This window comes from Podarcis melisellensis, assembly GCF_964234715.1.
Source record: "Podarcis melisellensis genome assembly, chromosome: 13".
Classification (NCBI taxonomy): domain Eukaryota; kingdom Metazoa; phylum Chordata; class Lepidosauria; order Squamata; family Lacertidae; genus Podarcis; species Podarcis melisellensis.
Window position 1 is genome coordinate 41,822,608 of NC_138545.1, and position 27,981 is coordinate 41,850,588.

A 27,981-nucleotide genomic window follows, 5' to 3' on the forward strand; every position below is an offset into this window, starting at 1 on the left:
GTCAGGACGAAAACGACGGCAAAAGAAACCAGCCCGTGTCGCTTCTTGCCGAGGGCGGTGAGAGAAAAAGAAGCGCGTTGCTGGGAACTCGCGAGGATATGTCATGGGGTTGATTCAGACGTGCTCGGAAAACCCGAGAGTTGCTGCCATTCTGCGTGTCAGCGCGATACTCAAGTGCAGACCCTCGTTTCGCTCCATGGGAGACTTGCCTCCCCAAGAAAGCGCGCGTAGGGTTGGGATTTAGAGAGACCCGCCTTGCAAACCGCCTCGGTGAAATGCTTTGCACTGATCCTGCTGCTTTCAGAGCGATCCTTGCTCTCTCCCCTTCCTTGGAGGTTTTGAAGTAAGGGGTTTTTTTAGATGGCCATCCGTGATGGATGATCTAGCTGAGGTTCCTGCATATGCAAGGGGTTGGAGTAGATAACCCTCGGGATCCCAACTCCACAATTCTTTGCAGAGGGTTTTGCCATTTGGAGCCACAGAGAAAGTCTGCTCCAGCCCTTTGTCCTGCAAGCCCTGGAATTCCTCATTTTTCCAAGATAAACATTACCCTGGAAAGACTTACTCTTCCAGATATAACACACCTCGCACCGTCCCAGTCACTCATCTGTTAACATGCTCCAGTTGGTCAATGTCCTCCTTAAATCGGGGCATCCAGAACATGGGCGTAGTAGCCAAGAGGCAGGGGGGGCAGCTGCCCCCCTAAATCAAGTACTGTATTTTTCGCTCTATAAGACGCACCAGACCACAAGATGCACCTAGTTTTTGGAGGAGGAAAACAAGAAAAAAGATATTCTGAATCTCAAGCCAGAACAGCAAGAGGGATCGCTGCGCAGTGAAATCAGCAATCCCTCTTGCTGTTCTGGCTTCTGTGATAGCTGCACAACCTGCATTCGCTCCATAGACGCACACACATTTCCCTTTACTTTTTAGGAAGGAAAAAGTGAGTCTTATAGAGCAAAAAATACGGTAAATAAATAAAAATACTTAACTGACTAATTGTGTTGCAGATAACCCAGTTCTGCCCACCCAACCCAAGCCTGCCCTCCAAAAAATAAATCCCGGCTACGCCCATGATCCTGGACTAGTCAGTGTAGATGATCCTCATGGTTTTCTCAACAGTTTCCACTGTGGAAGGATGTGTGGATCCAGAATTGGCCTCCACTGTCACTTACGGACTCACTGGTAAGGCCGTGTTCATGGAAGACAAACTTACTCGGCTACGAGTGATCGCCAAAGAAGAAGAAGAAGAATGGAACTCATATGTATACACTGTACGTTTAGAGCACATTTGAAGGACATTATTTCACCAAATAATTACTGTATAGACACTATAGTTTGTTACAGGTTGCTGGGAATTGAAACTGATGGGTAAACATCAATGCCCAGTATTCTTGGAGGGAAACGATGTATTTTGAAGGTACATTAAAGGTATAGTGTTTCCACAAGCATAGACTCTCTTCACATGATCAGCCACCACCACCCATTTTTTTAAAAATGGGACCAGCATTTACTCACCACCAGTCTCCTGGCATCTGACCCATTCTCCAATAATTCTGAAAGATCACCGTCAGTAGCTCTGAAATACAATAAAGTATATCAATACAGTAAAACATCAAGCCAGCAGAGAAGGCAGTTTAAAACTGGCCTCAATAGTCGGGAAACAGCTAAGTAGAAGAAAGTTAAGTTTTTATGAGGGGGACATACTGTCAAGGAGGAACAAGTTCTTAAAAATCCCCCATCCAAATTCAAATGGTAGGTCAAATTCAAATAGCTACTCAACTTTTCTTATATTTACTTTAAAATACTAAAAACATCAAACAGCTACAATGCAAGATGTCAAGTCAAATGTATGGTGTTCAGCACAGGCGAGTGAAACCAATCTGTCTTTATAGCAAGTGTAGGAGTCTGGCAACCAACCGGCCACCTGCCTCTGCTAGTCATTCGATTCCTGATGCATACCCGTTTGAGCCCACCGTATTTCAGATGTTTTCGTTCCACAAAACAGGTGCAATCGGAAGCCCCTTTAACACCCTATATATGCTGTGAAATGAAAATGTTCAGAAGTCATTAAATATATATACCGGTTTATACTTGGAAAGATAGTGCTACACAGAATCAATGCTACACCCCCACCCCACTTTAAAAATTATTGCTTTGGGGTTTCCAGTATTCATTGCAACTGTAGTCTAAGCTGGAAGGAAAAAACCCCCTGCTTGCTCTCCTAAATGAACCTGTCATTAATTGACAAACAAAATGCCTAGTAAGCTGTCTTCAACCCTTGCCATGTTGACACCTTTCCATTCATTCTGAATAATTCAGACATCCGGGAGGGTAAGAAAGAAATTGGCCTGCCCAGAGTGATGCTGAATGCAATGACTGTACTCAGATTACTATGTAGAAAGCAAACTCTCCATATCATTTGGTGTAGATGAGTTACCCTAAAGCACCTTAACCTCAGAGTTCTCCATCTTGCACTTTTGGGTGGCATGATTGATAGAAAACCATTGCTTGCAGTTTTTCCCCACCATGGGATTGCAATGATGATGATGAAAGCCACCCATGCAACTGTGACAGTTACAGAATCCTGATTCCCCCACCTCTAACCCCAGTAACCTACATCAGGGTTGCCAACCAGCCAAACAAAATTAGCTTGGCCTACTCTTCTGTCCATGATTAATAACTGCTGCACAACATACTCCTCTTAAATGGACAGTCAGACTGGAAGGGACCCTGTGGGTCATCTAGTCCAACCCTCTTCTAGTGCAAAACAAAAAAAAAATTCCTTCCAGTAGCACCTTAAAGACCAACTAAGTTAGTTCTTGGTATGAGCTTTCGTGTGCATATCAGCATCTCTTCTAGTGCATCATCTTTAAACTGGGCTCCAAGCATGGGCATAGCCAGGATTTATTGGGGGGGGGGAAGGATCTCAGTTAAGATATATAGATATAGATACACACACACACACACACACACACACACACACACATATATATATATATATATATATATATATATATATGAATGACGTGGGTGGCACTGTGGTCTAAACCACAGAGCCTAGGACTGGCCGATCCGAAGGTCAGCAGGTCGAATCCCGGCGACAGGGTGAGCTCCTGTTGTTCTGTTCCAGCTCCTGCCCACCTAGCAGTTCAAAAGCATGTCAAGTGCAAGTAGATAAATAGGTACCGCTCCGGCGGGAAGGTAAACGGTTCGCCAGAAGCGGCTTAATCATGCTAGCCACATGACCCGGAAGCTGTCTGTGAAGAAACTCCGGCTCCCTCAGCCTATACAGCGAGATTAGCGTGCAACCCCAGAGTCGTCCAAGACTGGACCTAATCGGGATACACATATATACAGGGGTACACATATATATACATTTGTATACACACCGACACACACACACACACAGTGGTACCTCGGGTTAAGCACTTAATTCGTTCTGGAGGTCTGTTCTTAACCTGAAACTGTTCTTAACCTGAGGTACCACTTTAGCTAATGGGGCCTCCCGCTGCTGCCACCACGCGATTTTTGTTCTCATCCTGAAGCAAAGTTCTTAACCCAAGGTACTATTTCTGGGTTAGCGGAGTCTGTAACCTGAAGTGTATGTAACCTGAAGCGTATGTAACCCATGGCTTCAAGTGGACAGCCCTTTCAAAGGAGGACTGGTTCATGTAAAACAGGATACATCAGCACCCCACCCTTGTGCCATGTGAACCCATGTTTTTTTATCAGAGCCCGAAGCAGTTGACTTTCAGCCCCATAACCAATAAATCCATTGAGCTCCCAGTTAGTGGGTGGGAGAGCATAGCTGCAGCATAGGAGCTGTAGCCTGTTTTATGAAATAACCATGAATAACAAGGAAATCAGAGGCAGAGAGGTGGTGTTGAGTGAACCTCTCGCCTTTCACTTGAAACCGCACTCCGCCACTTGCTCCCTTTCCCAATGCATAACGCGATCCGAATTGCATCTGGAGTTGTTTCCTATGTAAGCTTCTCCCTCTCAAGCCCCTCCCTCTCCCTTCAGTTTCGCCCTTCCCGGCCGCCGTAGCTCACAAACTCTTTAACAACCATAGCTATTGGCAGGAAATTTAAACTTGGTCCATTGGCAGTTTCGGGAAAACAAGGTCTTAAATTCATGGGCGGAAGAAAGTTTTACGTGTAAGTAAAAGGTTCGTTTTTTAAAGGAATGCTGGTTGAGGATCCCACTGATGGGATCTGCTTAAAGCTTTTACTCGATTGCAGTGTTTTTGGTCTCGTGGACATGTTTGTTCACACATTATTGCTAAATAGCCTTCGCCATGTTAATGGGTCCCGCTGTGATTTTGCCTGGTGTTCCCCAGTGAATGCAAGAGTTATGATTCCCCAATTACTCTGTGTGCTCCTCATTTCTTGAATGGACAACGTGCCTGCAAGGGCGGATTCGGTGGGGGGTTTGATACATGCGAGTCATTGTGAAAACAAAGCAGTTTTTGTCATGTGAATTTGGAGAAGAAAGCTGAGAGTTGGCTGAGGCATGCTTGGGGTACAGTTATTCTCTTTTTAAGGGTCTGTTACAGAGTTAGCGCACTTGACTGCCTTAATATGAGAAGGTTTTCTGGACTGCAGTATAGCAGAACTTTTATCTGTGCTCTTGGGAACTCTTTGTTTTAAATATTCTTGGAGCTTCAGCAAACGTCCTCAGAACGTGACAACTTCAAGGCTGATAACTTTATTTTCCTTTTGTTTTAGCCTTCTGAAGTGATTATTTTGTAATGCTGAGGATTCTGCTGGCCTAGCCCATCCCAGCTTTCTCTGCTAAAATGGCTGACTGGACGCTTCGGCACTGGCAAAATCTCGGTGAGTGAATGCACCCATGGGGTTATATTCAGCTGTCTTTCTAACTTTTACTCAGAGTAGACCCAGTGAAATGAATGGCCATGGCAAACTTGGGTCCCTTAACTTTGGTGAATCTGCTCTGAATAAAAGCTGAACACAACACACAATCTCTAGATAAGGCAGAGTCCCCTAGCCAGCATAGATAACTGTGGATTTATTTTTATTTAAAATGCTTCTATGCTGCCTTTAAAAGCAAAAGCTCTCTCAAAGTGGCATCCATAAAAGCAGCCTAATGCAATCACAAATAAAAAAGATTGACAAGCCAATACATAATAAAACAGACAGATGAAATTAAAGTCCAATATAATCAAAATCAACAGCAGCAAGAAAACACAGCAATTTCTTTTAATTCCAAAAATCTTCAAGGAAAACTCGGCAAGAATAGTTGAGTTCTCAGATCTTTCCAAGAGCCTAGTTGATAAAGAGTTCCAGAGCCTTGGGGCTACTCTGGAAAATGTTCTCCCCTTTCTATATGCCAGTTTAATTGCACTTGGTGACAAGCAGAACTTCCACCTGTTCGTTTATAAAAATACTTATATACAACAATTTATTTAAAAAATTAAGTATGGCATATAACAAATATATATACAATAAAAACCAAAACCACAGATCACCAACTGACTGTTACAAAAATGATTTTTTGAATTGTCTACAAAAACTTGGCAGCATAAAAGTTTTCCCAAAAAAGAGAGTAAAGATTAATACAGAATACACCTGCTGAATCTCTGTTGGGACAGTATTCCACACGATTGGGCTGATAACACTGAGGACTTGGTTTTGTGTTGATATCAGATGTTGCACTCAAAGTGCACTTGGGCCTTCAAATAACTTGGACCCAAACCTTTTTAAAGCTTTAAAAGAGAAAGGAAGGATAAGGAGTTCCTTTCACTTTTCATTTTTAATTCATTACCTGCTTTTCTGCACTGCTGTACTCAAGGCAATTTACAACCCATAGAAGTGATGAAATAATGTACAACATAAATCACATCCTGTAACAATTCAGTGCAATGTAAATAAGTCCTCATGAGTAGTGTTTTAAATCAGGTAATGTAAAATTCAATAGATGGTGAAATAATATCTACTAACAGAATATTGGCAAGTTATGGTTTTGATGTAGAGGGTGCTTTAGTCCCAGTGAAATCGGTGGGCACAACTGAAGTCCCATTGGTTTCAAAGGGACTAATACTACAATCCTGTGCATGTTTACTCAGAAGTAAATCTTACAGTGTTCATTTGGGCTTATACCCGGATAAGCGTGCATAGCATTGTAGCTTAAAGGATGGCTTAAGGCTGCAATTTGTACATTGTACAGTCATACCTCGGGTTACAGACGCTTCAGGTTTACTTCTGGGTTTTGGCACTCACACATGCGCAGAAGCGCCGAATTGTAATCCACGCGTGCACAGATGCGGCGCTGCAGGTTGTGAACATGCCTCCCGCACGGATCGCGTTCGCAACACGAGCGTCCATGTAGTATACACACTTCTGAGCAGACATATGTAGGATTTCCCTGTAACTTTCTCTGGCTTCAACCCAATAATGAAACCAAGTCACTCTGCATGATTACAATAAGCCTTTAGCTATAAACAGCAAAGATGCAATATATAGGACACCATCAATCTCACAAATGTTTAACATAGGGGCAAGATCACATCAATTTACAAAATTCTATTTATTAATTACTGCATTTATACCCTACCTTTTTTCCCAAAGGGTTCAAGGTAGTATACACTGTTCTCTTCCCATTTTATCCTCCCAGCAATCCTGTGAGGTAGGTTAGACAGAGAGAGGTCACCAAGTAAGCTTCATGGCTGAGTGGAGATTTGAACCCAGGTCTCCTGGGGTAACCACTGTGGTGCCTTCCCGATGTTGTTGACTACAACTCCCATCAGCCCCAGCCAGCATTGCTAATGGTCAGGGGTGATGGGGATCGTAGTGTGCAAGAACTGGAGGGCACCGTGTTGACTATCCCTGCTGTAACCACTACACCACACTAGCCCCTGGCGTGGCAAACAGAAATAGCTGGCAGAGGAAAACAGCGAAGAAAGCAATGTGATTGGACAACATCCCTCATTACTTTGCAGCCAGTCTAGATGGCCGCGCCCAGAAGAGCCAGTTGAAAGCGACAAGGAAACGAGAGGAGGCTGCCCGTTCAGCCAGAAGCCGTCCTTTGGTTGGGAAATCTTTCTACCTGGACCTCCCCAGGGGCAAGAATCTGGAGTTTCTGGCAGAGAGTGTGAAGCAACTGGGTGGGGTGAGTACAGTGGGGTTGTTTTTCTTACTGGTCTCCGTCAGGAAAGCCAATGTTACAGTTCAGTTAGGCATAATTGTAACTAGAACCAATTTGACAGGGAGGACTCCATCTAGAATGCCTCTGAGCATATGCAGAATGAGTGTCCCTCATCCGTGAGTGGACAGAGTTTGCCCATTGCACCAGGAAGTGCAATGTCTCCAGGGAAGCAGGTGTGGCTTCCACACAGGCAGGAGTCCCAACATTTTTCTTTGTGCCAGTTCAGCACTGTAGCACAGTTAGATCAGAAATGGGTAGGTGGGACGGCATTCAGTGTATTTCATTCATCAGTTTAAACGTGGTAGCTTACTATTGGCTCAGACAAGAGATGTGGATGGTCTTTTCAAAGTTCAGTACTATTGGCCACCCTCTTGCAACTTAACCACAGGGGAAACTGGGACATAACGAGTTTTTCCTTGCATTCTGTCGTCTTTTCCTTAAGGCGCTGCAGTTTTGGAAGCAGAACAGGAAAGACATTTCCACAAAATTGCCAACTGTTCCAAATTACCAGTCAGAGTTAAAAATATATATATGAACTGGAAGCATTGGTTAGTTGCACTGATTATAGCTTGCTGAGGGAATCCACTTGGCATTGTGTGAATATTGCATGATGTGTGTGAACAAGACAGGCTCAGATAATTTCACCTGCATACACATGATGTACCTTTAAAGCAGGTTTGAAGCACCTTATTTCCCTCAAATAATTCTGGGTGCTGTAGTTCACCCTTCACAGAGTTCCAGTTCCAGCAGCCCTTAACAAACTACAGTCCCCAGAATTCTTTGCAGGGGAAAACATGCTATAAAGGTATAATGTGTATGTAGCCTTCATACTGTTGGTCTTCCGTCAACCTCCCCAATTTAGGATTGTTTGTTAGCAGGATTGGCAGCACAGACACACCATAGGCTTCTCCCAAAGAATCCTGGGAATTGTAGTTACTCCTCATGGAACTACAAATTTCATCACCCTTAACAATCCACCATTTCCAGGATTCTTCTGGGGAAAGTGCTTTGAATGTATGGTGTGTGTGTGCAGCTGTCGTGATTCATTCCAAGCAAGAAATGTCCACCATTAATCAGTCAAGATTAATGATCAGCTGTGAAACTGTCTTCCTGTTTGTTTCTGGCTCCAGGTTGTTGAAAGTTTTCTGAGCAAAGAAGTGACTTGCGTTGTCTCCAGTAGCCAAGAGGCCAGGCGGGAGAGGTGGATGGAAAAGCAAAGTAGTTTTGCGTTGAAGGATGCTCAAGCTGGATCCCGGCCTTCTGCAGAGCTCCCAAGGGGTCCCTTGCACAAGACAATAGACACAGTAAGAGATGCGACAGGGTGGGTTGGGGGACTAGGACTAGGAGTTTTATGTATTTTTTCGCAATGCACCTCCCCACCCCCCACCCCCACACCAGTGCTCTCCTCAAATCTGGAGAGCTGGGGGGAAACCCAGAACAAGTTTGTTTGTTATTGTATCTATATCTCACCATTTCTCCAAGGAACTCAGGGTTGGCATACACACCTCTTCCCCTTTCCCCATATTATCTTCACAACAACCCTGTGAAGTACAGCGGTACCTCGGGTTACATACGCGTCAGATTACATACGCTTCAGGTTACAGACTCCGCTAGCCCAGAAATAGTGCTTCAGGTTAAGAACTTTGCTTCAGGATAAAAACAGAAATCGGGCTATGGCGGCAGCAGGAGGCCCCATTAGCTAAAGCGGTGCTTCAGGTTAAGAACAGTTTCAGGTTAAGAACGGACCTCCGGAACGAATTAAGTACTTAACCTGAGGTACCACTGTACTGTATTTTTCGCTCTATAAGACGCACCCGACCATAAGACTCACCTAGCTTTTAGAGGAGGAAAACAAGAAAGCACTGCAAAGCCTTTTGAGCAAAGAGGCAGGAGCTCTCCCGCTGTGCTCAAGAGGCTTTGCGTGGCTATCCCTGAAGCCAGAAGAGCAAGAGGGATCGCTGCGCACCGATCCCTCTTGCTCTTCTGGCTTCAGCGATAGCTGCGCAGCCTGCATTTGCTCCATAAGACGCACACACATTTCCCCTTACTTTTTAGGAGGGGAAAAGTGTGTCTTATAGAGCGAAAAATACGGTAGGTTAGGCTGAGTGTGACTGGTCCATGGTCTTCATGGCTGAGTGGGGCTAAGAACCCTGATATTCAATGTCCACACTCTAGCAATTACAGTCATACCTTGGATCCCAAACTCGGACATTTTGACTCCCGAACGCCGCAAAGCTGGAAGTGATTGTTCCGGTTTGCGAATGTTCTTTTGGAACCTGAACTTCCTGCAGCCAATCAGAAGCCGTGATTTGGTTTTTGAATGTTTTGGAAGTCGAATGAACCAGAACAGATTACATTCAACTTACAAGGTATGACTGTACACCACAGTGGTGCACAGGAAGAGAGGGAGGGGAAATCCCATTGCCTGGACGAAAGTCCTTGTGCTGATGGGACAAGTGTATTGAATACCGCCCTAAAAATTAACTTCCTTTTTGTGGCATGCTAGCAGCCCCTGCGCTCAGTATGAGAATTACTAGGCTACTTAAATATCAACCTTGCCAATGCAACCTTTTTTTCTATTTGCTCTGAATTCTTAAAGAAAACCTCTGGGCTTCGAAGCATGTTTTCAAGTGACATTTTTAAAAGATGGATTGGTTCATTAAAAAAACACAAAAAGCTTCACTTCTTCCATGTTTCATGTAAACAACCGCAGATTTTCTGTAAACAACTGCAATGACCCAGAAGTAGAGTTAAGCCCTTTCCCTTCTGTCATGGTACCAGCAAAAATCCCCCCTACTTTTATTTACCGTATTTTTCGCCCTATAGGACACACTTTCCCCCCTCCAAAAATGAAGGGGAAATATGTGTGCGTCCTATGGGGCAAATGCAGGCTTTCGCTGAAGCCTGGAGAGCGAGAGGTGTCGGTACGCACTGACCCCTCTTGCTCTCCACGCTTCAGGAAGCTATCTGCAAGCCTTGGGAGCCCGGCAAGAGTGCCTGCTGGGCTCGCAAGGCTTGCGGGCAGCAGCCTGAAGCACGGGGCGCACTCCGGAGCGTGCCCCGTGTTGCGGGCAACAGCCTGTTCTTGGGGCTGGGGATGGGGGAAGCTCAGGCTTCTCCCGCCCCCAGCCCCGCAAGCGAGCTCTGGGAGCGATGGCGAGGTTGCGCTCCCGGACCCCCAGCCCCAAAGCTAAAAACGAAGCCAGGACAGCTAGCGGGATCCATCCCGCTCGCTGTCGTGGCTTCTTTGCTCTTTGGGGCTCGGGGGGAGGGAAATATATTTTTTTTCTTTATTCCCCCCCCCCCCAAAAAAAAGTGCGCCCTATGGGCCGGTGCACCCTATAGGGCGAAAAACACGGTATATCAGGATGGAAGCCCATGTTTATCACCCATCACTGTTGCCAATGGGGAGATTTTTTTCTTGATTTTTTTTTTTGCAGACCTGATGTTATTTAGGCTATATGGCAAAAACAGCAAAGTGCATGCTAGTTCCAATTTACACAGTTGTCATGTCTAGCTCAGCCTTTTTATCTCTCTCCACTGCCCAAAAGCAGTTTTACTTAGCAGTGCAGAGGTTGCTGCCCTCCCCCAACTTTATTGTTTAGGCTAAAAAGAAGAAAAATGTGCACAAGCCTCTTTAGTCCTAATAAGCTGCAGAGGTTTTATCAGACAGATAAACATTTTCTTCCAGTGTTTGGGCTAGTTGGGAAGAATGGCGGCACCTGCTTTTAAAAAAAGCATTTTTTTTATTTTAAAAAAGTTGGTCTTCCATTGCCTTGGATGCAAAACACCCTTCTGGTGGGACAGGGTTTCAAGCATCAGACAGCCACGCCCCATTTTACCATAAAAAAAATCTCATTTCAACCAAACCAGGTTTTCAAGTGCTTACTGTCACTTACGTCTTTTCTAAGAAGGGGAGATCTGGATGGGCATTCCATTTGCTGACCTTGACATAAGTTTTGTTTTTGTTTTTGCATCTCTGGCCATAGCTGAATGTATGTATGTATGTATGTATGTATGTATGCATGTATGTATGTATCTGTCCAACTGTCCCTTCCCACTTCCGATTTTAAGAAGTCCAGATGTGATGCCCCAAAACCCCTTAAACTGAACTAACAGCGCAAAAATAAGCCTAATGCTAATGCCTAATGCTTATGAAGAAGTGATGAATAGAAACCGATAAAGCCCATTGCCAAGACCAGTGAAATCTGATTTCTCCATTTGTTTTAACTTGCTCTTTCCTTTGTCCCAATTCTTTCCCCACCCCATTCTTAACCACACCCTCCCCAACTCTTTATGCAGAACCTGATCAGTCGTGGGAAAAAGCTCTTGCATAAAGCCATCAGGGGTCAGGTGAGCAACCCTACCAATCACATTGTTTATCCTTGGGGTGGTGTGATGGGTCACAGTTGTGGATGAAACAACAGAGTTGAAATGCAACCATCAGGTAACCTAGCTCAAGCCCCTGCTTAACGTTTAACCTGAACAATAATTCGGTGAGCTGAAGTTCAGCCCAGACAAGACTGAGATGCTGTTAGTTAGTGGTTGTTTCCTCTGACCAGATGAGTGGAGTTCAGCCTGTTCTAAATGAGGCTGCACCACCCCGGAAGGATCAGGTTTGTGGCATTGAGGATTCTCTAGGGTCCTCTTCTGTTGCTTTATTCATTTATTTATAAGCATTTTAAAAACTGCTTAATATTTAAAATCTCTTACATAAAACAGTATCATAAAAAAACAGAAATATTTTTTTTATGAGTCATAGAGAACCTGGGCAAAAATAGGTCTTTTGAAGCAACTTATGGATGATGTAGAGAGGGAAGGATATTCCAAAGGATGGGGGCAGCAGCGGCTATTGCCCAGTTTTAGGTTAGATTCTGCAGGGTGCAGGGCCTCAAGTAAAATTTCCCCAGATGATCCAAACAATCTTAACAGGTCTGTACAGGGGCAGATGGTCTTTCAGGTAACCTGGTCCCAAGATCATTGACCTTGGACCTGGCTTGGTAGCTAATCAGCCACTGCTGTAGCTCCCTCCTTACAGGTGCTCTAGTTAGCACCCTTGCTGCAACATTCTGTACCATCTAGTCCGGTCTCAATGCATGCCTCACTGTAGTCCAGTTGTGAGGTTACCAATGCATGAATCACAGTGGCCAAGCTCTCCTTGTTCAGTTAAGGTTGTAACTGACGTACCAACCTAAGTTGGTAATAGGTGCTCCTCACCAGGAAGACTGCCTAGCCTTCCAGTGACAGAAATGATTCTGGAAGCACCCCGAAAGCACATACGGTGGTACCGCAGGTTACATACACTTCAGGTTACATACGCTTCAGATTACAGACTCCACTAACCCAGAAATAGTACCTCGGGTTAAGAACTTTGCTTCAGGATGAGAACAGAAATCGCGCAGTGGCAGCGGGAGGCCCCATTAGCTAAAGTGGTGCTTCAGGTTAAGAACAGTTTCAGGTTAAGAACGGACCTCCGGAACGAATTAAGTACTTAACCCGAGGTACCACTGTATCTGTTCTTCCAGAGGGAGTGCAATCCTGTCCAGAACTGGTAATCTGTTGTGCCTGGGAATCACTTCCTCGCAAAGTCACCTCCTTACCAGAATTCAGTCTTAGTTTTCTGGCCCTCATCCAGCTCTCCATTACATCCAGGCACCGGTTCAGAACAGTCACTGCATCTCCTGATTCAGATGTAAAAAAATCTCTAATCTATGTGCAATATAAAAACAATATCCATTAGAACAAAAATACAATAATGTTCTTTAGGGTGCAGTCCCATGAGTGGAATTTCCCCAGATCTAAGTGGTCTTATAGGACTGCACAGGGGCAGGCAGTCTTTCAGGACACCGTGGCCAATGGTATCAGAAGCCCCTGAGAGATCAAGCAAAAGCAACAGGGTTGTACTCCCTCTGTCTCAAAACTGAGCTTTAACCCCGACTGAGATGGGTTAATGTAATAGACACAGGTGGCCTCAATGGCACAGAGCGTCTACCCCCAGCTTTGGTTGGTGGTCCAGCTGTACCCACATCTGGGCAGGGATGGCCTGGCTGTGGTGATCTATTTCCCAGTATCCTCTTGATTGGATTACTGCGATGGACATAGGGCTAGCTGGTGTCGATGTAGCCACCAGATTACCCATGGGTCTAACACTAGTACAGTGGTACCTCGGGTTACATACACTTTAGGTTACATACGCTTCAGGTTACAGACTCCGCTAACCCAGAAATAGTACCTCGGGTTAAGAACTTTGCTTCAGGATGAGAACAGAAATTGTGCTCCGGCGGCGGCAGTGGCAGCAGGAGGCCCCATTAGCTAAAGTGGTGCTTCAGGTTAAGAACAGTTTCAGGTTAAGAACGGACCTCCAGAACAAATTAAATTCTTAACCCGAGGTACCACTGTATTGGCACAACTGCGCTTCCTATCTATTGGTTTTGGGGACCAATTCAAGGTGCTACTTTTCAGGTTTTAATTTTCATCCTGGCTTTCAATGAAATTTCACCCAAATGAGTCAAGGCTAGTGTTGGGTTGGGTTGCTAATAATACCCCCTCCCCCTTGGAAGCAGATGTTTCCTCTCTATCATGTATTTATTAGAGTGTTTAGGTTTTAATTGTGGTTGTTTTTAACGATTTTGTACGTTTTCAAATGTGATGGTAGGTGTATCAGGTGACAGACAAAACAAAGAGATACATTAATAATCTAGGTCTCCCCCATGCAATCCAGAGAGCAGACATACTACAGAAATATGCCCACCAAGCAGGTCTCAGTCAGTTTCATTGCACATGGCCAAAGGCTGACGCAATGTACACAGAATTATTTGACAATTAAAAGAAAATATACTGAATTGATAAAAAAAGACTTAAAACATTTATATTATTAAAACATTACGTACTCTAAACAAAGCTATAAAAATACCCCAATGTACAAATAAAAACATTAAACAATAAAATTCATAAGCTAAAATCATCACATGGTCACTAATGTTAAAAACAATATCAATTAATACAGTGTGCAATTTATACTCAGAGTTTGGTGACAAAGATAGAGCATAGCCTGAGGTAGATAGATAGGATCAAGTAAATTCATCACCTTTACAGTTAATGGCTACCTTGGCTATATAATTTGCTCTAATTTTCCTAGCAGCAGTTGCAAAAAGTGCTACCCGCCAGGTCACCTACTTATCTGTGTCTGCAAGGAGATATAAAATCATGTCAAGGGGGTTCTGGCCAGGGGACCCTGTCATTATAGGTACCAAAAATCTTTTCCTTGCATCATTATATAACGGACAGTGCAAGATATAATGCATAAGGTCCTCTACTTCAGAACATCCCCTAATGCAAACACGTTCGTTTTTTGGTATGCCTCTGTGTCTCCCATCTCTATAAGCAGGTAAGTTTCATGTGCTGCAGGGGAGACAGAAAGCTCTCAGGGTTATTGTCAAAGATAATCTAGGTGGCATGAGCTTGTATGCCAGACAAACGCCTGTCACTATTAGCGGTAGTCTGTTGCTCCATGAGAAAACTGGGGGTTGGCCTTCCTGAGACAGCAGAGTACTGGCAAGACGACCTTTGCGTCGGTGAGTTACCTTGGTCCTGCACCTGTTTCGTGAAAAGTATTCTCTCTGCCCCACCTGATTTGTTATAGGCGCTCTGATTAGTAATTGCTATATACATTCTCTGTTTTTCTTTCTTTCTTTCTTTCTTTCTTTCTTTCTTTCTTTCTTTCTTTCTTTCTTTCTTTCTTTCTTTCTTTCTTTCAGGATAGCACCTGCGGCAACAGCATCCTTGCCACTTCACGATCCTGGGGGGTACAGATTATACACATAGATGGTATCCTTTTTCTAATCTGGAGTGGGGTGTCCATGCATATGGCTTTGCAAAGATAGATCGTCCCTTGCAAAAGAAGCATTTAGTCTTGACAGTGAAGAAAGAACTCTCCCAAATATTTTTACCAGTGCAGCTCCTTGATTCCCATCAGGGCTCCCTCCCTAAGAGAGACAACCTCTGTGAGCTGACGTTTTCTGGGTTTCTTTTTGCATCTTGAATTAAAGGGTATGGTTTTCCCCCTGTGTATGTGACTAGCCTTGCAAAAATCTTGCTACTGTTCCCTCAAAAATAAAAATTTAGAAATTATCATTTCCCAGGATTCCCTAAAAGGATCCTGTATGGTTGGAATACACCATTTGTGTGCTTCTTTCTTCCAAGCAACTTGAAAGTTTCTCCCACCCCAAGGTCCTGTTAAATCTTAATATAAACTTTCCTGTCCTGCTATAGAGGCTTAGGGTGGGTTGTCTGATGCTGCCTTTGCAACAGTCTGGGAGGCAAGTTGGGCTAAAGAAGGTGCTTGTCTGAAGGTACCAAGTGAACTTTGTAATTGAGCAGGGATACAAACCTGGATCTCACAGCTCAGTACTAGACATCATCCTGCATAATAGGTAAATAAGAGAACATGGGGCAGATTCTGGAGTGCATGGAGGGTATAAAATGATGAGAGACAGAGCTAGGGATAGATGTGTCTATTTTAGTCTGTGTCCATTTTGCATACATTCAGGCATAAATCCTTTCGATTCTGTTTTTTGCATGAATCAGCAAACCTTTCTTTAATCTTCATGAAAACTTGTATTTATATTTTATCTCAATATACCTAAACCTAAAAGGGACCTGGGTGGCGCTGTGGGTTAAACCACAGAGCCTTGGACTTGCTGATCAGAAGGTTGGTGGTTCGAATCCCCGCGATGGGGTGAGCTCCCGTTCCTCGGTCTCTGTTCCTGCCAACCTAGCAGTTTGAAAGCACGTCAAAAGTGCAAGTAGATAAATAGGTACTGCTCCGGCGGGAAGGTAAATGGCGTTTCCGTGCACTGCTCTGGTTCGCCAGAAGCAGCTTAGTCCTGCTGGCCACACGACCTGGAAGCTGTACGCCGGCTCCCTCGGCCAGTAAAGCGAGATGAGCGCCGCAACCCCAGAGTCGGCCACGACTGGACCTAATGGTCAGGGGTCCTTTACCTATCTAAACCTATTTTATCCTTAAATATGGGTTGCAACGCCAAAGGATTTGAATTCTGCTTTCAACTTACTTTGAGGTTTAGGGTAGGGATTTTAGCTCTGGCAGAAAGTGTGCTTAGCACACAGAAGATTCCAGGTTCAATCTCTGGTTTAAAGGATCAGGGATCTGGTGATGGGCAACTTGTCTGTGTTGGACCCCGTAAAGCTACTGCCAGCCAGAGTAAACTACTTGGCTAGGTGGGCCAATATAAGGCATTTTCCTGTGCTACATATAGGCTCTATTTAGATGCAGACCAATATGCTCCAGTTATTAGAGCAACTAGTTAAGAGTGCATGCTTGCTCAGAAAATGATGGATTTCAAAATGGGAAACCTGATGTAAATCAATGATTTAAATTGGTCTTTTTCCCAGAGTGATTTAAATCACCTTGATTTCAATCGATAACACCGCATTATAGAGGCAAACCTCTTTTCTGCATGAAATAGCGCAATGCTTTTTCCTTGCCAGAAGGTGGCAGGCCAGAGCAATGGATGGAAGAGCTTTTCATTGGTATTGGGTGGTTGCCGGGGAGATTTTCCCTCGCTCTTGTCTGCATGGGTCTTGATTAGGATTGCTGACAGTCTTACTAGCTCTGACTCCCGTGGCTCAGCAGATTGATCAACAGACATTCTTCTCCACTGAAATGCCTCATTTGCTGAGTTGTATTTTTGTGAGTCAGTCTGCTGCTAAATGCACCGGGGTGGGCCTCTTTTCTGTCAGTTGGCAACCATAGCCTTAATTGGACCAAAAGACTGATGTAGTTCCAGCCTCTTCCTTACCAGGGAGGCTGGAATGACATAAGCAAGTGCTACCAGCTAATTTATGTGATTCGCTATACAAAAAGTTTGCTTCTGTACAATGTGTGCATTTTTTTTTCATGCACATGTTCTGTCTTGCTCATTCAGTTTCAGAATTGTTAAGCATATTTAGCAGGTGTCCTGCAGGATAAACCTGTTGAGATGTTGCAGAGTTCTTTGTGGCATCAGTACTGCTTCAGCAGCGAGCATCTGAAAAAGCTGGGGTGGGAGAAAAGAAGGCTTGTTCCTCAACCTGAGCGCTTGTTGGTTCATGCAAACATTAGACAAACATTACCTTAATTGGGACGCGGGTGGCGCTGTGGGTTAAACCACAGAGCCTAGGACTTGCCAATCAGAAGGTTGGTGGTTCAAATCCCCGTGACGGGGTGAGCTCCCATTGCTCGGTCCCTGCTCCTGCCAACCTAGCTGTTCGAAAGCACGTCAAAGTGCAAGTAGATAAATAGGTACCACTCCGGCGGGAAGGTAAACGGCGTTTCTGTGCACTGCTCTGGTTCGCCTAGAAGTGGCTTAGTCATGCTGGCCACATGACCCGGAAGCTGTACGCTGGCTCCCTTGGCCAATAAAGCGAGATGAGCGCCGCAACCCCAGAGTCAGTCACGACTGGACCTAATGGTCAGGGGTGCCTTTACCTTTACCTTACCTTAATTGTGGGGCCCCATCTCTCCTTTATGCCTCATTCTAATCCCTCTTTCAGTTAGTTTCTGACACAGCTTACTTAAATTGTCCGCTGATCAACCCTGTTCCTGTGCTTGATCTGCAGAAATCAGTAGGTAAATTTTAAGTTAGCTTTTTCCACGGTGTGAAGGTAAGTGTGATCACTTGCTACGGTCTGCTGATCAGGCTGCTGTTCAGGGCACAGCTGCAGCAGCTGCTTGAAAAGTTGGTGACCTAACAAGTGCTCAAAGTTGGTTTGATAACTGGGTGTGGCCTCTTTCCCCCTCCTTCTCTCTTCTCCCCCATCCAAGTGTTGAAACTGTGAGGTTGTGTCCACACTCCCATTTATTCCACATGCAGTAGTAGCCCACCACTGGCTTGAGAATAATAATAATAATAATAATAATAATAATAATAATAATAATAATAATTTATATCCCGCCCTCCCCAGCCGAAGCCGGGCTCAGGGCGGCTAACAACAATAAAACAGTACAAAAGTACAACACAACACTCTAAAATCATTCATTATAAAATTAATTCAAATCAAGCCACTGGCAACCATTGGGCCAGAGCTCCGCAAAGATTGCCGAGAGAGGGAGTCAGGCTGTGCCCTGGCCAAAGTCCTGGTGGAACAGCTCTATCTTGCAGGCCTTGCGGAAAGAAGTCAAGTCCCACAGGGCCCTAGTCTTTTGTGACAGAGTGTTCCACCAGATCGGAGCCACAGCCGAAAAAGCCCTGGCTCTAGTTGAGGCCAGCCTAACCTCTCTGGCCTGGGACCTTCAAGATGTTTTTATTTGAAGACCGTAAGTTTCTCTGTGGGACATACCAGGAGAGGCGGTCCCGTAGGTACAAGGGTCCTAGGCCATATAGGGCTTTAAAGGTTTAAACCAGCACCTTAAATCTGATCCTGTACTCCACCGGGAGACAGTGCAGCTGGTATAGCACCGGGTGAATGTGATCTTGCAACGAAGACCTCGTAAGGAGTCTTGCTGCAGCATTCTGCACCCGCTGGAGTTTCTGGGTCAGTCTCAAGGCAGCCCCACATAGAGCGAGTTACAATAATCCAGTCTGGAGGTGACCGTCGCATGGATCACAGTGGCTAGGTCAGGGCGAGAGAGGTAAGGAGCCAACTGCTTAGCTTGGCGGAGATGGAAAAATGCCGCCTTTGTTATAGCTGCAATCTGTGCCTCCATGGAAAGGGAGGTGTCGAAGATTACACCCAAACTCTTAACGGACGGTGCTGGCACTAATTGTGCCCCCGCAAGAGATGGGAGTTGCCCCCCCCCCAATCCCATATCGTCCTGTCCCAGCCACAGGACCTCTGTCTTTGAAGGATTTAGCTTCAACCGGCTCCCACGTAACCATCCAGCCACAGCTTCCAAACATCTGGTCAGTGTGTCTGGGGCCGAGTCAGGATGGCCATCCATTAACAGATAGAGAAGTGGTGTGCAAATGATTTTAGCCATTATCAATAGCTACCTGTTGTTTCTTTTGAAATACAGTGTGTTGATGCGTTCTTTCCCAACCCAAATATGATCTGAATTGAGAAACGCCTTCCTGAGTTTTAACCCAGCAATGTATATACTGCCTGAGTTAGACTGTGCTCCTGTTCCCCTACTCTTATCTTTTTCTAGGGCGTAGAATACAATGTTGTTCTCCTTAATGGCCCTTCCTCCTCAGAAATGCTGTCCTACATACGGCTATTGTCCAAGAAGCACCCTTCCACGGCAAAGGTTGGTAACGTTAAGAGGTACATTTTTGTGCAGCTTTTATGTTTTAAGGATCATAACATGCCCGGGAAATGCCACACTTAAGATGTGGTAAATCCTGCACTACAGCATCATGGTCTTTCTTTCTGTGGCTGATTGACACCACTTGTCTGGAAGGTTAGTTGCCCGCACGACTGAAATGATTGTGGCCCTTTTGGCTTCCCACAAACGGACTCGGTTTTTGTCCCACCCCAGAGCAGGAGAGATTTAGCTAGAATACTTTTGAGGCTGTTTTCCATGCATTTGCCAATTCTTAGGAGATCATTTCATATTATGCAAACAGGTTCTCAAAAGCACAATGTAACTGTGGGGTAGAAGACTGAGAATTTGAACCTGGGTTTGGGGAGACTACAGAGGTCCGCCTCTTCCAGGGGTTGTGGTTTCTAGTTCTAGAGCACACCAGCATAACCCACTTTCATATGCTCTGGTGTTACATAAACTGCCATGTGAACAAGCATGTTCCCTGACCATTGGCACTGGGAGAATGGGTGGGACACCATCTGCTACATGCACTGGCAGTCAGTGCTGCTGGGACCAGCTGCCAGAAACCTTGAAGACCTGCTGCCGTGTGCATTTAGGGTTTTTTTTTGCCTGCCTCTGTCAGCCTTTTTAATGCTTGCTGCACATTCATTGTCCTGACATCTCTTACTGTCTATTTCCCCTGGGTTAGGTGAAGTTGGTTGCTTCTGGGTTCCAGCCTTCAGAAGGTAAGCATGGAGGTTTCAGTGTTGCTGGAGGCCAGGGGACGCCCTGTGTTGCCACCTGCTGCCTCCCATCGCCTTGCATAAACTCCAAAATTCATTTTGCGGTTTGGTGATGTACACTCTGTGCTTAAATGAGACGGGGAGAGAAAGCCAGAGAGGTTTGCTACAAGAAAAGGTATATAAATCACTTCATGCAAAATAAAGAGACTTGAGTCAGTTCCAATTCTAAACACTTAAAAAAACACAACTCTGAATCTGAGGGAGAAAATTTGGCTGCAGGCAAGAAACAGGAAGAAAAGTTGCAGATCTGTGAGTAGGAGACAGCATTGTCCAGATCAGTTAAAGTCCCATCGCTTCATCTTCATTTTCCAAACAAGTGTTGCATGTTTCCAAGCCTAGCGATAATAAGAGCTAGGAACTTACATTGAGTTGTGCTAACTCAGAAGTTTTCAACCTTTTTGAGTCCGCGGCTCCCTTGACCAACCAATTATTTATGTGGCACCCCTGTGGGTCTCAGGAGCCCAGTTATGCCACCTCTTCCCTGCAGAGCTTGGCAGCCTCTCACTCTTTATCGAACCCCCTTCCTTGTGGGGCGTTTCCTCAGCCTCCTCTCCCCTCTCCTTGGGAGTCCTCTGGGCAGTCACTGCTGCTGCCCGTGGTCTCCGAGCTGCCTGCCCTGCCCCAGAGAGAGGTGCCTTCTCACACTGCCCCCCAGGGACCTGGGACTTGTCTGTCCATTCCCAACAGCAGGGACTGGCTGGCTGGGCTGCCTTGCCTGCTTGCTTGCTTACTCTGGGGCCACTTCAGCAACTGGCACCCCCTGACCAGCCCCAGAGGCACCATTTGCCCGCAGAGCTTGTAGCCAGGTCTGCTGCAACAAACAACTGTGCAAGCCTTTGGGAGGCAGAGATGCAAGAGGGCATCAGAGATGGGAGGGAAAGAAAGAGGGACAGAGGCCAGTGTTGTCCGCAGCACCCCTGACCATCATTCAAGGCACCCCAGGGTGCCACAGAACACTGGTTGAAAACCACTGTGCTAACTTATTTATTTTTCTTGTGTACATTTTAGCATATGCTTTGTATGCCATGGTGTTGTTGTTGTTGTTGTTTGTTATCTATCCATCCTTCACTCTTAAGGTCCCAAGATGGGTTACAACAATTAAAACACAATACTAAAAACAATTTAAAACAACTTCCAATCACAAGCATAAAATGGGTCCTAAAAATATACAGCTCACTGTACATTATTTGCTCTCCCTGTCGCCTCTTCCCCCCCTTCCAGGGAAATCTCCAGTGTTCCCTTGGTATTTAAAACTGCTGATGGGCTTCCTTTGTGCCGGCGACAAGGTCCAGCCACATCTCCTGTTCCCTGGAGATGTGCTATTGTGGCTGCCAGTTCTGGACTGTCTCCCACTTGCTAACAATGCAGCGTTGGCATGGTGCTGGCACGGTGCCTGCCCATGAGGCAGGCTGTTGTTTTAATATAATAATCGCCTTGTTGCACAGTGTTTAAGTAACAGTCACCTGCAACAGCTTGCTCAGCTGTTTCCCCCCAGAGCTGGCTGCTTAACTGCAATCCTCCCCCCTCCTCCCCCACCTCCTGACTTCCACAAATCTGTAATGACTTGATGCTTAGCTTTTTAAAGAGAGGTGTCCGGGCTACCTAGCTTCCTGTGACCTTTCCACTAATCCAAAGTCTGGGATGGTGGTGGCTGTATCTATCTTTCCTCTGATATTTTAATAACGAGAGCTGCCAACAATTGCTTTTCTTTTTCTCCTGTTTCTTTCCTAGTAGTAAGGCTGAAAGCTCCATTCCTGAAAATTGAAGATGAGAGCAGGTAAGAGTCATGGAGAGTGACGGGACTCTCCCCCTGCCTATTAATTTCTCAAAGACTGGAAGCTTGATGTCACCTGGCTCTGTCGAAGCAGTCCATGGGGGAGTTCTAGATCTGACTCACTAGCCAGATCCAGTTCCCCTGCCCTGGCCTCTGATGTAGAAACTCTTCAATTTTTCCCACATAATGCAGGGTACGGGTACGGATTTCTCTGGTAAACCCATTGAGAGGTCCAGGGGAATAAAGTGGGCAATGACGTCTCCCATCTTGGCATGATTCCCAGCTATCCCTCCATGTAGGTCCTGTAGGTGGATCTCTGTGCATGCTGCCTTCCCAAGGGCCATTCTTGTTCATTTCCCAAGTACTTACTGAGAGCTTTTTCGCTCTGTCTAGGCAACTCAGGCCATTCTTTCAACAATTCAAGAATTTCCCCCAACTGTATTTCCGGCCGCTGAGAAGACATAGCCCATTTCAACCCCCACGAACCTCTTCCAGCTCAAAGTAAGTGTTTGTGGGGGACGGGTAGGTAAGGTAGCTAATGGCATGGGAGGAAAACTTAGGAAGCTCTGCCAATAAATATACAGTGGTACCTCGGGTTAAATACGCTTCAGGTTACATACGCTTCAGGTTACACACTCCGCTAACCCAGAAATAGTGCTTCAGGTTAAGAACTTTGCTTCAGGATAAGAACAGAAATCGGGCTCCGGTGGCGCGGCGGCAGCAGGAGGCCCCATTAGCTAAAGTGGTGCTTCAGGTTAAGAACATACCTCCAGAACGAATTAAGTACTTAACCCGAGGTACCACTGTACAGGACAAATCAAAACTGCCTATGTGGTGGGGAAACCAGGTAAATAAACTGGAATCCTGCCTATAGCACCGGGCTATTTTTGCCGCAGGTGTAGAAAGGGAAGCCACAAAAATATTGTTGGGCAGGCCTGAAGTTCAGAAACCAAAGATAGTCCTGGATGGGACCTGCAAGTGCTGAGGAGACTATAAGAGATTTAAATTGTGTCGACAAATCTGAAGGCGAGGGGAACAAAGTAGGATACTGGGTTTGTGCAGCAGGGGAATGGAGTGTCCTGAATACATTTGTTTTGTCCTTTCTGCAGAGCACCTGAAAGCAAACGGTCACCCAATAAACTCTTCCCTCCTTCGGCCTGCTGTATCATGCCCAAACCACAGAAAGGCTACTGTGAATGTTGTGAAGAAGTCTTTGCAGAGTTGCAGACGGTAAGAAAGTCCCTTGCCCCAGACTCGGGCTTCCTCCGAAGGAGAACAAGCCCACTTACCATATTTTTTGCTCTATAAGACTCACTTTTTCCCTCCTAAAAAGTAAGGGGAAATGTGTGTGCATCTTATGGAGCGAATGCAGGCTGCGCAGCTATCCCAGAAGCCAGAACAGCAAGAGGGATTGCTGCTTTCTTTGCGCAGCGATCCCTCTTGCTGTTCTGGCTTCTGAGATTCAGAATATTTTTTTCTTGTTTTCCTCCTCCAAAAACTAGGTGTGCCTTGTGGTCTGGTGCGTCTTATAGAGCAAAAAATACGGGTTTACCAGTGTCTGCCCAGTCCTGGGACAACAGTGGTACCTCAGGTTAAGTACTTAATTTGTTCCGGAGGTGCATACTTAACCTGAAATTGTTCTTAACCTGAAGCACCACTTTACCTAATGGGGCCTCCTGCTGCTGCTATGCCACCGCTGCACGATTTCTGTTCTTATCCTGAAGCAAAGTTCTTAACCTGAAGCACTATTTCTGGGTTAGCGGGTCTGTAACCTGAAGCGTATGTAACTTGAAGCGTATGTAACCCAAGGTACCACTGTACCTACATTCTGAACTGCATGTACTAAAGCTACACCAGGCTTTGCAGCTTCGGCCTTGGAGCATGTAACATCTGCTCCATTGTAGTACTAAGTCTAAGCTAGGCAGGGTACTAAAGCCTTTTCATATACCAATCTATATCATGTTCAGCCTAGTGCTGTGCTGAAAATGTTCCCTGCTCTTTTTGTAAACCTATTTGCAGGCCATGGCAGCATTTGGGGGATTTATGCAATTTTTGAAGGAGGCATGAGGAGAATATTAAATTTTCAGTGGTGAAGAGCTTTACCAGAAGAATGGCTTTTTCCCAAAAATCCTCGAAACAGCTGGTGGCCACATCTGCCCTTCAGTGACACCTCTGAGTGGCCTTGCATCACAGCATAGTGTTGTTCCAGGTGAATTGTACAGTGGTACCTTGGGTTAAGAACTTAATTCGTTCTAGAGGTCCTTTCTTAACCTGAAACTGTTCTTAACCTGAGGTACCACTTTAGCTAATGGGGCCTCCCGCTGCCACCATGCTGCCTCCGCACAATTTCTGTTCTCATCCTGAAGCAAAGTTCTCAACCCAAGGTACTATTTCTGGGTTAGCATGAGTCTGTAACCTGAAGTGTCTGTAACCTGAAGCATCTATAACCCGAGGTACCACTGTATATGGAGGTGGGCTGAAATAGAATTCCATTTTTATAAAGGAAACAGAAAGCCTTTGTTGCTGCTGCCGTTTTTCAGGTAAAGCTCTTTGCCACTTCAAAAATTTCACAATTTCCCCCCATCCCCTGAATATGTATTGCCTTTACACACACACACACACACACACACACACACACACACACGTGACCACTTTGAAGATCTGCAAAAAGTTCCCATTGGAATTTCAGACCCAGCTCTCATTCAGCCAACTGTCTGGCTTTGGAGACATCAGCACCATTAGCCATGTACTAACTGGCTCATCTTTGCAGCATAAGGGATAAATCTGCTTGTGTTTTTAAAGAAGCTGAGCTTTTCAGGAAGATACGTTCTGTGATAGTGTTGTGTTCTGTGCTCTTACAGAATCCCAGCATATGCACAGTTCTGGGTACTAATGTCTCCCAGGCCTGGTAGTGCAGATGTCACTGAAGAATAAATGCATTCAATGCTGAACAGACTGGGAGGAGGAACAAGTCCTCATGCCTCTGTTTATCCCTCCTGAGAATTAAAAGTCTGGTGACTTTCTTGGAGACCAGTGGTTTTCTGTTGCGCAGAATGCAAACCCCCAAATTGGTCCAGTTCCTTAAATATTGGCACAAACATATTCAGTTGGGCACTGATTTAGTATTACTTCCTCTCCTCTGGCAGTTCTAGTCTCCTTCTCCTTCTCCCCACCAAAGCAGCTTTTCTTTGGTGGGTAAGCTCCTGAGGTTGTATCAGTCTTCCCAGCTCCTAAACAAGGCAATTCCTCATTTATTTATTTTGTCTGGATGCTTAAATGAAGAGGTTTGCTGGTACAGAATATTTCATTTCGTTCCCATCTTCAGACCTCTCCCATTGCCTCTGATGCAGCCATTTTGCCTTTTGCAGCACCTTCAAAGTCAACGGCATAAAGAATTTGCGATGGATCCGTCCCACTACACTCTCGTGGACAGCATCCTCTCTCAACTGACCAATGACTTTGTGGTTTCTTCCTCCTCTCCACCACTGAGGTGAAAGTTTAACTCATGGGTTTTGGAGGGGGTGAAGAGTTATAAGTATCCAGCTCTTTTTGAAGGACTGAGGAATCACTGCATAAATCTGATGAGTATTGTGGCTATATTCAGGGATTCTGATCTGCTGCATGGCTACAGTTGTAGAAACTGACTTGGCAGGGCGTTCAGGATGGACAGAAAGAAGCACTTCTTCATGCAGCATAATCCTGGATTGCCAGTAGTACATGTAAAAGGGATTTACAGGTCTTACTAGACCACAAGCTTAACATGAATCAACAGTGTGATGCAGCAGCCAAAAATACTAATCAAGGGGAGTAATAGTCTTGCTTTATTCTGCCTTGGTCAGACCACACCTGGAGCCTTTTGTGGGATGGTTTAGGAAATTGGGTATGTTATGCCTGGTAAAGCGGAGACAGAAAGGAGATATGATAGCCATCTTCAAATATCTCAAGGGTTGTCACATGGAGGATGGAGCAAGCTTGCTTTTTCCTGCTCCGGATGATAGGACCTGAACAAATGGATTTGTGTGACAAGAAAGGAGATTCTGACTAAACATCAGGAAGAACTTTCTGACAGTAAGAGCTGTTCAACAATGGAACAGACACCCTTGGAAAGTGGAGGGCTCTTAAGCAGAGGTTGGATGGCCATTTGTCATGGATGCTTTCATTGAGATTTCTGTATTGCAGGGGGTTGGACTAATTGACACTTGGGGTCCCTTTCAGTTCTTTAATTCTATTATTCCCTCCATTGCTTATGACAAAAGTTTGTCTAGGTGGCTGAAAAATATAGGAGAATATCTGTCTTATGGTCTTGCTTCTGACTGAAGAACAAAACCCACAGTGGGGCCATTTTATTTTGTTTAGTGTAGATAAAGCAGTCCAATGACATTGTTCTTTGTGTAATAAGATAAAATTAAAACTTCCAGTAGAAGAACTGAACAGAAGCAGATAATTGGTTTGGGAGCACTAAAATAATGATTTATTTTTTAAAAAGGTACAAAAAATATATTCACCTGGGGCCCAAGTGTGCTATATTTATATCATTTGCTATCTTTATATTCTCTTCTGCTTAGGGTGCCTCCCAGTGCCTGTAGTGGTGACTATTCTGAATTTCATTTGGAGGACTATTGCATGTTTGCTGGAGGACAGACTGTCAACCCAGAGGCTTCAGCTCACTTGCTCGAGGACCAAGACTTTCTCCATCTTGCAGAGCTACCCCTAGAGATGCTCCTCACCCCAGTGCCATTTGGCTCCCTGGGGTCAGCATCTGAGCATCACAAAGCGGGCAGACTGGTTGCCAGCACTCGCTCAGAGGCCGCAGCCTCCGCTGAGGCCGACCGCGGTGCCGTCCCCCAAGAGAGGGGGCTCTTAGTTCAGCCTGCCGTGCTGTCTCGGAAACGCAAGCTCTCGGGCAGCCTGCACGGGCAGGCAAGAAAGAAGCGAGCCTTATCCAAGCATCCCTCAGACGACAGGTTGCCGGATGAGAAGTTGCTCCCTGAGAACCATCAGGTTGGCACGACAGGATGCCCTCCGAATCAGATGGCTTCCAGACCCCTCAGCTTCTCTGCGGTACCATTCAGCAACCTTGGCCCCTCACACTTAACTTGGGACAGTCTGTCTTCTGAGCCTCTTGCTATAGACACCGGCTGCCTCCAAGACGCAGTGCAGCAGTTGGACCAGGGCGAGGTGGCTGCTCTTTCTCCCTATCAAGGGAAGAACGCATGCATTTCTTGGGACTTTCCCAGCCCTAGTATTGAATCAAGAAGCATGTCTGGCTTCCCCATGGGCAAGCACATAGCCCCCACGCTGCTGGGCTCTGTGGACCAGCACTGCTTGTCTTTCATGGATATATCTGAACTAGCTTGGTGTGTTACCTCAGCAACTGGGCCTAGGCCCTAGCCATGGCCTCTCTGCTCCTCTCTGCCCACTGACTAGTCTTTCTCCTGAGGCAAAGAGCCCTCCTTCCATGTCAGAATGGGATAAACTGCCTCCCATCGCCCCTTCAAGAGCTTGACAGATGCTGCGCTGCTAGGGACCTGCGCCAGCCTGTGGGAGGCAGCAACTATGAATCCCATCTCTGTTCTGTGCTTCTACAGAAAACAGCCAATCTCAGGCTGCAAGGAGGACTAGGGTTACAGGAACAGCTGTATGGAGATGGAGGGGACTCAACAGCAGTTGGGGCCTGTGTGGAAAACTGGATAAGCTAGGCTTCACTTCCAGAGGCCTGCTTCCTCTGCTCTGCATCCTCCTCCATCTCTATTTCCTATGCCCTCTCTTTGCTCTGCCTCTTTCCATCTCTGAGCTTCTTTCTCCTTCACTCCTTTTGCAGGCGGGCTACCGTCAAGTCTTCCTTTCTCCTCCAGTATCCTACGGAGTCAGGATTCATAACTGTATCCTTACAAGTGCTCTTTGATTTGTGTGCTTCTTAATTTGGCTTTTTTTCTGCTCTGCATCCCCTTTGAACCGAAATAAACAACGGCAAACATTTGACTGCACTTGTTCCG

General features: G+C 45.6%; 1 protein-coding gene and 1 long non-coding RNA gene across 6 annotated transcripts; one reads left to right on the plus strand and one right to left on the minus strand.

Annotated features, from left to right (window-relative positions):
* Nucleotides 1-10: 10 nt before the first annotated feature.
* Nucleotides 11-27,967, plus strand: DBF4B (DBF4B-CDC7 kinase regulatory subunit). The gene is given in 14 exon segments (XM_081884044.1): nt 11-343; nt 4,731-4,838; nt 6,962-7,131; nt 8,298-8,471; nt 11,470-11,520; nt 14,925-14,994; nt 19,359-19,411; nt 20,118-20,154; nt 21,943-21,988; nt 22,379-22,486; nt 23,095-23,215; nt 25,354-25,475; nt 26,551-27,339; nt 27,341-27,967. Coding segments are annotated over 13 exon segments (1,929 nt in total). The 5' UTR covers nt 11-343; nt 4,731-4,801; the 3' UTR covers nt 27,492-27,967.
* Nucleotides 12,467-21,947, minus strand: LOC309354389. Of its 5 annotated transcripts, none has more exons than XR_014162240.1 (4): nt 21,389-21,947; nt 20,097-20,277; nt 17,665-17,778; nt 12,467-12,848 (listed from the first exon to the last, which is right to left on the minus strand). It is a non-coding gene; the product is annotated as an uncharacterized lncRNA (long non-coding RNA). The 5 variants fall into 5 exon arrangements; XR_014162241.1 differs by having other exon boundaries at nt 12,467-12,876; XR_014162242.1 differs by lacking the exon at nt 12,467-12,848 and adding an exon at nt 16,213-17,298.
* Nucleotides 27,968-27,981: the final 14 nt, after the last annotated feature.